This window comes from Hylobates moloch, unplaced genomic scaffold (assembly GCF_009828535.3).
Source record: "Hylobates moloch isolate HMO894 unplaced genomic scaffold, HMol_V3 SCAFFOLD_13, whole genome shotgun sequence".
Lineage (NCBI taxonomy): Eukaryota > Metazoa > Chordata > Mammalia > Primates > Hylobatidae > Hylobates > Hylobates moloch.
The window spans coordinates 64714016-64727233 of NW_026652288.1; the positions used below are offsets into that span (position 1 = coordinate 64714016).

Below are 13218 nucleotides of genomic sequence, written 5' to 3' on the forward strand. Positions count from 1 at the left end.
ACCAGTGAATGCAAACATTATGAAATAAGGAATGCCTCAGGCCAAAGCCATCTGATTTTAATATATCGTAGTTTCGACCCTGAGATTCCCTCAAATTGCAGGAAAAATATAATGTGTACTTAAAACTAGAGGAGACACAGAGGAGAGGAGGAAGCACAAGCAAAGACATGCTGAGGATCCCAGAAGAGAAGTCTCCTGAGGGGCAGCCCTAGGCTGCAGCAACCCAGGCAGAAATGATATAGGGAAGGTGTCCAGAAAACTCCAGCTTGGAGCTGCCCTGAGCATTTGTTTTGTTAGGATGGGATGATCCAATTCCATTTGGAGAGAAATTATAGTTCCATTCTAATTAATTCAGGCATTACAGCAGTTGATACGGGAGAAATTAAGAGAATATTTTTCTTGACATTTGAAGTGTGAGCTTTGAAGCAGCTAAATGAAGGCCTTGTGAACCAAGACTAAATCAGCCACATTAATTTTTTTTTAACTTTCTTTCCAGCTCTGCAAATATTTAAGTCTTGGCAAAATTCAAAACTCACAACTCACTCTTCACTGGTGTCTGAGAAATATAATACCGAAAAGGAAAAGGACGAAAATAATATGGAATGAAATGCATGACATGTACTGGGAAGCAAAATAACTTCCAACGAAACTTCCATTTATGGCTTAGTCAAAAACATATGGATACACAAGCTGAAAAACAGAGTTAGTGGGAAAGCTAGGTGGCTGGTTAAAAATACACTTTTTGGGGTAATGTTACATTATTTTTTAAAAGAAAGTAACACCTCCCCAAAATCCCCTTGTCCAGGATCTTTAGACAATTCCTTAGTTTGATAAAAGCAAACCATGTCAAAATTGTATTTTTAAAGAAATGTTTATACTTTATTCAGAAACATTCCAAAGAAACTGGAAAAGTGAGGAAATTAAAGGTGGGCACAAAAATGTATGTGCAAGAAAATGTATTGAAGCATCATTTATAATGATAAAAAATAGAATCAACCTATATGTCTCTCAATAGAAGAATTGGTTAAATAAATTATGGCATTATTAGTTAAATAAATTCACAGAAGGACTACTGTGCAGCTATTAACATGATGTGATGGTTTACGAACAAAGCAAATACGTCCAAGTCTATTCATAAGTTAAAAAAAAAAAGAAGATACCGAGAATCTAGTTTGTAGCTATCAGAATAGTAAAGGCTATAAGTTTGATCATAGATATTATTGGCCAGGGTATGGGGAAGAAAACACACTTTATTGGTAGGGGTGTCAATTAGTATACCTTTTTGGAAAGAAATGGAACAACAGTTTTAAAAACTTTAAATGTACATACTCTTTGAGCCAGGAATTCCACTTCTGCAAAATTATCCTATACATAAACAGCATATGGCACAAGGATTTATGTCTAAGGACGCACACTGTGGCATTGTTTAATAATAGTGACCAACGAGAAAATAAACTAAATATCCAGCACACAGGGCCAGTTAAACAAAGTATGGTACCTCAATGGAGTGGAACATTACATATTGCTGACAAAGAATGAACAAATCTGTAAGTACTAATTTGGAAGGCTCTCTAAGATACGTTAAGTTTTAAAAAGACATACTGTATATGCCCAAGCATGCATGTGCATGTAGAGCATGTCTAGAAGAATGCTCAGGAAGCTGGTAGTAGTGTTTCCCTGGAGAGGAGAAAAGGGCTGGGGGTCATGGTGGGAAGGAGACCTAATTTTTCATAAATACCTTTTGGAACTATTTGGATTTTTTGCTATATGCATGTGTTACTTTTTTAATTAAAACAACTCATCAAAAAATATTATAGAAAAATATTTACTGGCCAGGCGCAGTTGCTCACACCTATAATCCCAGCACTTTGGGGGCCGAGGCGGGCGGATCACCTGAGGTCAGGAGTTCAAGACCAGCCTCGCCAACATCGTGAAACCCTGTCTCTACTAAAAATACAAAAATTAGCCGGGCATGGTGGCATGTGCCTGTAGTCCCAGCTACTCGGGAGGCTGAGGCAGGAGAATGGCTTGAACCTGGGAGGCAGAGGTTGCAGTGAGCCGAGGTTTTGCCACTGCACTCCAGCCTGGGCGACAGAGCGAGACTCTGTCTCAAAAAAAAAAAAAAAAAAATTACTGAAATGGGAAGATGCTCACGGTATATTAAAAACAAGCTACAAAAGAATATAGAGGAGTTTCCAACTATTTTTATGTTTGCATTGAAGAAAGTCAAGAAAATATATGAAAACACGCTAGTGTCATTTTGAATGGTACCGTGGCTTTTTATTTTCTCATTTTTTGCCAATCAGCATTTTCTACAGTGACCAAATAGCAATTATATAATATGGAAAAAAATAACATTATTGAATCTTGCTGCTTCAAAAATGTTTAGGACCTTTTTTTTCCCTCCTGCCTTAAAATACAGACGCGCACACACACACAGAGACGGGGAGAGGTGATCTTCTTTTTAGCACTTAAGGAGAAAGACAATCAAAGCTTTTGTTTTCCTGAGGCTTCACTTAAATGATATTATTTTGCTGACTTCATCCTGGAGAACTATTCAGAGTAAAGCATGGAAGAACAGCTGTTCTTGACCACCAGCAACTGCAGAACACCCAGGGAATAAATTTAGACTTCCAGAAAGGAAGAAGAAATCAATCAGTTGGTACCTGGGTGGGAGAGGTGATGATCACACACAGACGGGAGCAATATCACCAGGGACGCCAAAGAGGAGATCAAAGAGAAGTGTCAAAATATCACTCAGCACTTATCAATTTGGAACAAGTGGCTGAATGACAAACCACCTCGAATCCCACTGCCTGCCTTTCACCCTTAACTGGATGAAATTCTCCACAGCAAGGAAGCTCCTGAGGGCAAACTTTTGGAAGTCAGCCAGTGAACAGGATGAAAATTGTCAAAATTATTTTTAAAACTCTCAACAGAGGTCTACAGCTTGGTGAAGAGATTAGACTCCATTAAAAATTAATTAATTAACTAATTAATGTGGTGCAAACAAAGAAAGGACTAAAAAAGAAAACAAGTTTGACCTAGCCTTCACCTTCCTAAAAGGCCTCCCTCTTCCCCAGGTGTGGGGTGCTTCTCTGGAATTCGTCATGGTTTAGGCCTACGAAGGCCTGATTGATTCTCAGGCCCACTCTCTGCAAGCAAAACTGAGGCAGGCTTATACATTTACCCAGTGAATTAAACAACACATTTCAAGAATCTGGATCCCAAGCTATAACTTTCCTCCTCATTTTTGAAGTTTACTTGGAATATTTGGGGTCAAGATGCTCTGGGAAGCCGCTTCAGCATTCACTTACCCAATGCTCATGTGTGCACTAACACCAAGCACCAAAATGACAAAAGCCAACGCCATAGTAAATGTCTATTTCAGACAAAGAATCAGTTAAAAAGTTGGTGGGGATACTCCAAGTCCTTTTCAAATAAATTAAAGACTGAACGTTTGAGTAGGTTCTTGTATTTTTACTATACTGGCATTTTCCCATCACTGTGCTAACATACACAATTCTTTTTTTGTTTTGTTTTGTGCTTTGCTTTGAGGCAGAATCTGGCTCTGTCACCCAGGCTGAAGTGCAGAAGCTCCATCTTGGCTCACTGCAACCTCCACCTCCCGGGTTCAAGCGATTCTCCTTCCTGAGCCTCCCAAGTAACTGGGACTACAGGTGTGTGCCACTACACCTGGTTAATTTTTTTGTATTTTTGGTGGAGACGGGGATTCACCATGTTGGCTAGGCTGGTCTCAAACTCCTGATCTCAGGTGATCCGCCCGCCTTGGCCTCCCAAAGTGCTGGGATTACAGGTGTGAGACACTGTACTTGGCCTTAACATACACAATTCTGTTGTGGCTCCCACACCTGGCTGATGATCAGAGTCATCTGAACACTTGAAAACAGCATACCTTTCCAGATTCCACCCTACATTTACTGACACAGAGATTTCCAGGGCATATTCCTCCTAGCAGCAGCCCAGAATACAAACCACTGTATTCTAAAAACGTATGTTTAACAAATGCCCCAAGTGATCCAGCTAGTGGTAGATCTGGACCACACCTGGATAAACACTGATCTTAGAGACTAGTGAATAATCTATTTGCCACAGGCAGACTTGCTCAACTGCAGAGGCCTGAGTATTCTTGGTTTTGTCTTTAATACACATGGGGCCTGGAGCCTTTTTTCCAACACACCGTTCTCCTCTTCCACCATAAAAAGCTCAAGGTTCTCCCCTGTTGTTCTCACTCCTTTTTTTTTTCTCTCCTTTTGGCTATACAAAAGTAATAGAACCACATTACAGAGAAAATAGAGGGAATCACCCTTAACTCAAAGGCCTAACTATAATCACTATTAACATTTAAAAATACATAATTGACTTACTCAACACATTTATTCTACAGAAGAGTACACCTATGATGCCTACTGAGCTTTGCTTGGGGCTAGAAATACACAAATGGAGATCAAGTCCCTGTCTTCAAGAAGCTTAGTCTTGTGAAAAAAATGGAAAGAATCTAAGCAATGTGTTTTTCAAAAAAAAGAAGTATAATTATAGCATAAACAATTTGTCATGATGTATAAAATTAGAACGTTATAACAAAGTTTTCCATGTGTCTACATGGTCTATATCCATTATTTCACTGCTTATAAATATATTTGTGGCTAGGCGCAGTGGCTCAAGCCTGTAATCCCAGCACTTACTTTGAGAAGCTGAGGCAGGCGGGTCACTTGAGGTTAGGTGTTTGAGACTAGCCTGGCCAACGTGGTGAAAACCTATCTCTGCTAAAAAGTACAAAAATTAGCTGGGTGTGGTGGTGGGCACCTGTAATCCCAGATACTCGGGGGCTGAGCTGGGAGGATGGCTTGAATCTGGGAGGCGGAGGTTGCAGTGAGCCGAGATCACACCACTGCACTCCCGCCAGGGCAACGGACCAAGATTGCATCTCAGAAAATAAATAAATAAATAAATAATTTATTTTCATATTTCAGGCATTTGTTTATTTATTGGCTATTATAGCTAACACATCTTTGTGTATGGTTCCCAAAATATTCACTTAGCATACTACTTTTTTTTTTTTTTAGGAAAACTGTGGCATCAGACATTTTTCATGGCTTTTATTATTTCTTATCAAAGAAGAAATTTTCTACCTACATTTCTAAATTTCATATAATAAAACCTATAAGTCTCCATCACCTAATCTTAATAAAGACTCATCCACATTAAGATAAATGGAACATAGCCATGAAAACATAAGATTTATTTTTTTATATGCTATTATGTAGTGCTTTATTACACAAAAGGAACTGAATCCGTTGATTTGGTAATTTTTTTCAGTCTCATTTCACATATTCCTTAAAAAGCATAAAAGAAAGGAACTATAAAGAATGTCCTTTTCAGGCCGGGTGCGGTGGCTCATGCCTGTAATCCCAGCACTTTGGGAGGCTGAGGTGGGCGGATCACCTGAGGTCAGGAGTTTGAGACCAGCCTGACCAACGCGGAGAAACCCCGTCTCTACTAAAAATACAAAATTAGCCGGGCATGGTGGCACATGCCTGTAATCCCAGCTACTTGGGAGGCTGAGGCAGGAGAATCGCTTGAACCCAGGAGGTGGAGGTTGCGGTGAGCCGAGATCGTGCCACTGCACTCCAGCCTGAGCAGCAAGAGCGAAACTCTGTCTCAAAAAAAAAAAAAAAAAAGAATCTCCTCTTCAAAACCCCAAAGAAGGTAGCCTTCGATAATGCTGATTAACTAGAGTGTATTTGACAATAGATAGCTTCCTCAAAATCTAAGAAAATTGAGGGCACAGTGGCTCACACCTGTAATCCCAGCATTTTGGGAGGCCAAGGTGGGAGGATCACTTGAGACTAAGAGTTCGAGACCAGCCTAAGCAACATGGTGAGACGCCCCAATCTCTACAAAATAAAAAGAAAATTGATTTTCTACAGTGTTTAGAAAACTTTTCCTTCTTTTTTTTAATCAAGAAAATCCTTTTTAAACAGAAACCTTTCCCCCTTTCCTGTGCCCACCAGTGTTCCTTTTCTTCCATAAACACAAACTTTCCACCACAACAATCCTACAACACCTACAACACCCAACACTTCCACCATCCCCCCAAAATTGTATGGGTATTTTGTTTGTTTGTTTGTCTCTGGGTTTGTGCGTGTATGTGCCGGTGCACTTTAGGCTAATTTATGCTGCATAAACCACAAAGTTCCAAAAGCAGTGAGAACATCAGAGCTGGAAAAATCACAGTAGCCAGATGTGTCTGCCGTGAACTCACCATGTAAATTTGATTAAGACAAAAACTAATGGAAAAAAGGAAAACATAAGATGCCTAAGTAGAAATCTGACTTCCAGTGAACTTTCAGGATGCCTTTCTAAGTGCTTTAAGCAATGCAGGGCTTCGATATCCCTTAGCTATTTTATTTGCTCTTGATACAATGTTAAGCCTCTTTGTATACTTCCTAGAGAGAACAGCAAGCCAACTTAGCAAACTGAGCACAGACAAGATTTTCCATCTTGTCTTGAAAAGTATGCCCTGAAAAGAAAAAAAAAAAACAAAAACCACACATGTGTTTGTAATTTGAAGTACAGCTCAAGACACAGACCTGGAGGACTTAGACTCTGGGCTGGTGGATGGCACATCTTCAAAGGAGTAAGTAAGTGTGTGTGTGTGCATGTGTGTGCATATATGTAACTTAAGAAATTTCCTATAGTATTGAAAATACACTCTAGTTGCACTTTACCAAAAGTTTCTGAATTGGCTAGGGTTCACAGTCTGGTGAAGTTGTTATAGTCTTTATTTTTCCTGTACTGTCTGGAAGGATACTGGCATCCCAGGTCAGGGTCTCATTCCAACAAAGAGCCCCATTAGTGTGTGGCAGCAGCTCAGCACACCATGTTTTATGATCACTAGGATTATCACCAAAAAGACAAAAAAAAAAAAAAGAAAAGAAAAAAGCATGTCACTTTCTCTTGGTAAAAACACTTTAAAATATGGAGCTACTTTAAGCTGTTGCATGATTTCAGTATTTGTCTGCTGAGAAATGGTAAAATCTAACACTTCACTACTTGCAGAGGGGAAAATGTTCTTCACTTAGAACTCAAAAGTGTGACTGCTCTTCACAAACTCCCTCTGTGAATGACCTGACAGTCACAAGCTTGCTCCTCTACATCTTCTCACAATTGCTGTCTGAGGTTAAATATTATTTTTTGGTACCACACCAGCTAGTTTCACAATTTGTAAGCAAAAGTGCCCAAACAAATATAAGTTGCAGTAACCATGGTTGGGTTTTCCTGAAGGAGGAATGGAATGGCTTTCTAAAAGAGCATATCAAAGGCTCTTCCTCTGATTACAGAGGAGCCAGAAAGGGGAGGAAAAACGAGGCAACTGGCTAACAATAATAGCTATAACAATACAAGTGCTGGCAGCTTACTATACATCAGGTACCAAGACATGGACTACCTAAATACTCAAAACAATGTTATCAGATAGGTACTATCATTATCAACATTTTACAGATAAGGAAAATGAGACTCAGAGGTTAAATAACCCAATACATAAACATCTAAATTAAGAGAAACTCAGTTCTGACTACAAGTTCTTCCAAAACAGTCCCCACCCTCCACTTCCATGCCCACTTCACCACCACTCTAACCAGGGACTAAGATCTTGCAGCGATCTTGGCTCACTGCAAGCTCCACCTCCCGGGTTCATGCCATTCTCCTGCATCAGCCTCCCGAGTAGCTGGGACTACAGGCACCCGCCACCACACCCGGCTAGTTTTTTGCATTTTCAGTACAGAGGGGATTTCACCGTGTTAGCCAGCGTGGTCTCGATCTCCTGACCTCGTGATCCTCCCACCTCAGCCTCCCAAAGTGCTGGGATTACAGGTGTGAGCCACCGCACCCGGCATCTAAAGCTCTTAGAAAAAATAAGGTGTCTAGTGATAAGAAGTTTCTCCTGGGAGAGGTAACTTAAACATTTCCACCAGAGGGCACTATCCTCACTGAAGGTAATGAATACACTGTTCCTAATTTAAAACACTTTGCAATCTAAGCAGTCCAAAATAAATCATTTTTATTCTTGAAAGCACTTATAAAGAACAGTTAAATTGTCTTAAAATATAACATGCTATAGTTAAATAAAATATAAAATAATTTTTGCCATAAAAATAATGATAATAATAATAAAAAACATATATTTTAGCTTACTATGTGGCAATCATAGTTCTAAGCACTTTGCATATGTAAACTCATAAGTTCCTCATATATTAATAATCCCCATTGTACATATGATGAAATCAAAGCACAGATAAATAACTTAAGGGTCACCAAACTAGTAACTACAGAGCCAGGATTCAAATTCTGGCAGTCAGACACCCAAGTCCATGTACCTAACCTACAGAAACATACAGGGACCCAATACAAGGAGATTTGTTTCTTAATGTATTTAACTATGCCACTGATTATATCACAGCTCTAGAAATAAATAAAATTAGTTATAAAAGGTACTATTCTATCATCCGATAGTAATGTTATTAACTGTATTTTGACATCCTTTTCACATGTATATAAACGCCTCGCATTAAAGAAGACCTATCACTTTACTTCACTTATTTGTCAGCTACATTCCACTGAAAAGTACCAAAGTTCTAGATTTAAGAAGAAGGAAGAGTGGGAGGAGAAGAATCTGCTCTTTTCTTTTTCTAGTTTTTAAGAGATGGGGGTCTCACTATGTTGCCCAGGCTGGTCTCAAACTCCTATGCCCAAGAGATCCTCCCACCTCAGAGCCTCCCAAGTAGCTGGGACTACAGGGATGCACCTCTACACCCAGCTCTGCTCTTTTTATTTTTATATGTTTAAAGATATGTAATAAAGACTATGAACCACAGGCAGAGTTATGGCTTGAAATGAAATAGTCTGAGTAAATCATTTATTATTCCGACTGTATTGAGACTCTCTAAATTAAGTCCTGGTCTTTGGAACTTACTTGGCATTCACAGTTGTATTTCCATCCTTCAGACACATCTGTGATTCTCCATAAGCTAGAAACACACTTTGCAATGGGCAAATACACAAATATTGTTGGAAAAACCCCAGAATCTGTGTCTTGAGAAATTCACCGCCTTATTAGAAATCTGGAAACTGCCGGGTGCCAGGGCTCACGCCTATAATCCCAGCACTTTGGGAAGCTGAGACAAGCGGATCACCAGCGGTCAGGAGTTCGGGACCAACCTGGCCAACATGGTGAAATCCCGCCTCTACTAAAAATACAAAGATTAGCTGGGCGCGGTGGTGCACGCCCATAGTCCCAGCTAGTGGGGAAGCTGAGGCATGAGAATTGCTTGAACCAGGGGGCAGAGGTTGCAGTGAGCTGAGATCGTGCCACTGCACTCCAGCCTGGATGACAGGGTGAGCCTCTTTCTCAAAATAGTAATAATAATAATAATAATAATAACAAAAATTAAATAAAAATAGAAATCTGGAAACTAAGGTATTTTACTGAGCTACAGGTAAATTTGTTTCAGAATGTTCAGATTACAACTTCTTTAGATATACTTTACTAGTGCAATTGGACTTTGTGTGTGTGTGTGCATGTGCATGCATGTATGCACATACAGGCAGACTCACATGTGCCTTCAATATCTAGTTCCAAGCATTCAAGCTTCTTTTAATTAGTCCACTTCCTACATATTGCACAATTTTTAAAAATTAAGGAGAATGCATAAAAGAACATGACAAAGGATATCCACTCCAGTATTTGTATGCTGGCAACACACTACTAACAACCTAAAAATCTACCGGATGGGAGTTAGTTAAATAAACTAATTATAGCATATTTTTTTTTTTTTTTTTTTTTTGAGACGGAGTCTCGCTCTGTCACCCAGGCTGGAGTGCAGTGGCGCAATCTCGGCTCACTGCAAGCTCCGCCTCCCGGGTTCACGCCATTCTCCTGCCTCAGCCTCTCCGAGTAGCTGGGACTACAGGCGCCCGCCGCCGCGCCCGGCTAATTTTTTTTTGTATTTTTAGTAGAGACGGTGTTTCACCGTGGTCTCGATCTCCTGACCTCGTGATCCGCCCGCCTCGGCCTCCCAAAGTGCTGGGATTACAAGCGTGAGCCACCGCGCCCGGCCATATAGCATATTAATATAGTGGACTAATAGGCAAATTTTTAAAAGAATGAAGCAGCTCTATATGTATGGACAGGCAGGTGAAAAAAGCAAGATACAGAACAGTGGTTATGATATGCTAACCTTAGTATGATGAAACACACACACACACACACACACACACAACTAGAAACACTGGTTGGCTCCAGGAAACAAACTTGGGGACTGAGGAAAGGGAGATTGAAGGAAGTGTTTGAATTTTTTTTTTTTTTTTTTGTAAACTGGGTTCATGAAAGATTTTTTTCCGATTATAATTGATTACAAAGTTAAAGTTAAAACTTTAATAATCAGTTTTTAGAATTTTCGATGAAAATTAAATGGTTAAAGAAACTGTAAAAACCAGTCTAATGCCACCTAATTTGGGGTCTTTTTGCTACAGTGGCATCTGATTTCTACATGAGCTCCTGTATATTTGGGACAAAATGACTCACGGGAGGCTTTGGTTTATCACTGCTGGTACCAGAACTGGTTGCATTTTCTTTGATCTGCCCTTTAGATAAGGAACTCAACAGAGGTTATTCCAGGTCATTTCCTTTTTGGAAACTGTACATCTGCAAGCTTTAAAGCAGTAGGTTCAGACTTCCTGGAAGAACTGACACTTGAAGCTGACTAGGGTCTACTTGAGTTCATACTCACTTTGGCTAAGCCACAGTACGAGGGAAGGGTGTCCAGGAATAACGCTTCCATTTTTATCTTGTTCATTCCTGAAAATCCAACAGGAGATTCTTTTCACTCCCTAAAATTAACTGTTCTGTGTATAAAGCATATCTGGATATCTGATCTTAAATGGAAATGTTATCTGAAAATGGCACCATCTTTTCTAAAACTTTAAAATTGGCCCTTTATTTTTAGCCCTGAGGGAGAAGGAAGGGAATGATTACCAAAAAAGCTTGCTGGTTCCGTTGCTGCAGTGTATTAATTCACTGGTGATTATCTCTAGTGGGGATAATTTTAGCAGAAAATATTCTCTTCTCAAGTCCAAAACCACACTTATTAAATATTGTAAATGAAGTAAAAAGTGAGCCATATTATCCCACGGCAGGTATGGAGAGAAGCCACCTGCAGTTTATGTAACGGTTAACTCCCTTCTAAAATCAGACCAGCCTGCTCTCCAGCTCTGCTCTCCACAAGCTGCAAGACTTTCAGAAAGTTTCTTCATCTATAAACTGGAAAGCCTGTTACTTTTTGTAGGGGTTTTGGAAAGCTTTCATAGGGTAAGGCATGGAAGCACTTGGCATGCTACCTGACACATGTTATGCAGCAATTATGAAAAAAAAGGAAAAAAGGGAAATAAGGATAGGGATTTGAGACTAGAACTGTACCTGTAGGCAGTCGCTAGGAGCCAAAGTCACCCAAAGTGTGTATGTGTCCTACTTGCCTCAGTCTAGATGAAGACAGGAGGCCTAACTGATTTTTCTACCCCCAATTAAGGCCATTGGAGGGAAGGTCAGAACTGTAGTTTAAAACTGAGGCAGCAGTATCATGAGTTGGTGGTAAAGAGACCAAGTAAAGAAGGAAAAGGCGGCAGAAGGGTAACATGGTATTGCAGCCAAGAAGAAGGAGCAAACATCGTCTGGGTGCATGAAGAGACATGGAAACAGCCAGAACCACTTATGAGCCCCGCCACCCCTTGATTGAACACTCGTTTCTTCAGCTCAGAGTCAAAGCTTGGGGCTCCACCAGGCACAGTGGTTCATGCCTGTAATCGCAGCGCTTAGGGAGACTGCGGTGTTAGGATTGTTTGAGCCCACAAGTTCAACACCAGCCTGGGCAACAAAGGGAGACCCCAACTCTACAAAAAAAAAAAAAAAATCTTTTTTAATTTTAAAAAAGCTTGGAGCTTACCGAGATTTGGCTGGGATACTGCCATGGACCTCTGAGGCACTGGTGTGGAACTGACAGCAGGGTGGAGGTTCATATGATTCAGGGGCTGATTCATCGCCTTCCTAGGGTCTTGCCATGTGGTGATTTTTTCTATGTGACTAAAAGAAGGAAAACAATTAATTATCTTTTTAATTGTCAGCATCATTATCATCATCACCAACAACAGCATAATAGTTAATGACACTGATTCTTCCCTTAGGATCTGCTTGAGTGGTTGATAGATTGTGCTTGGTTTCATCCAAGGACATACTTGCCTATTTTTCCCTGCATCTTGGTTAGGCCACACTGGGGATTCTCCAAGCAGCTCTCTAAATGCAAGCCCAAGACATTGCTGTCCAGACATTGCTGTCCCTTGCATGCAGTGAGCCCCATTGAACTTCCCCTCAGCCCGTGGAGCTTGTATTCCCCAGCACCTCAGTGCTTCTCGGCCATCCAATCACTGGAGTGCCATAGTGTGAGCTCCTTCCTGGAAGGCGAGCCATGCTCACCTTCCCAGCCAGTCCCCCATACTATCCTGACTCATAGAATTGACATAATGAGGATCCCTTTGGCTGTCATCAAGCAAAAGATGGGCCCATGAAACCGGCTTCTGAACACCACATTAATGAGCTCTCATAGTAGGAGTGTAAGGTATTTCGAGGTCCCCAAAGGTGACACATAAAACCCTCAAGAAGCTCACTGTCACCAAGCAAGGTGACAATAGGGTAGCTGGAAGGCAGAGTATTAGAAAATAATAGTAGGAAAGTCAACTAGTGCCAGCTTATGGAGAAACTTAGATATTGAGGCATGACGGTTTACAAGGGAGAAGACATGATTACACGTTTGATCACATACAACTTCCAGTTTGTTAATGTGACTTAATCACAGAGAAACTAGCCCAACATGAAACATGAGCTTCTGCTCAGAGTTTTCAGTACATCCTAAGAAAGGTGGACATGGCCTCCAGCTTTGCCTACCACCTACCAAATCACATCACAGGTCACTCCTGGTACTTTACAGACCCTTTCCCACTCCATCAAGCTCTTCCTTTAGTGAGAGTTTATTATATATATGTATATATATATGATGAGTAGATTCATCCCGTTCCTCTACTTTGTTTTATAAACAGTATCGGAAATCTTCCTTCTCCTTCTCCTTCTTCTTTTTTGTTTTTTTG

General features: G+C 40.4%; 1 protein-coding gene across 3 annotated transcripts in view; it reads right to left on the minus strand.

Moving 5' to 3' along the window:
• Positions 1-13218, minus strand: part of WWTR1 (WW domain containing transcription regulator 1) — a 212967-nt gene that overhangs the window by 44503 nt on the left and 155246 nt on the right. For all 3 annotated transcript variants that reach the window (XM_032173822.2, XM_032173821.2, XM_032173820.2), the window contains one exon: positions 12024-12160. In XM_032173822.2, the coding sequence (XP_032029713.1) occupies positions 12024-12160 (137 nt within the window). The remainder of the gene's footprint in view (positions 1-12023; positions 12161-13218) is intronic.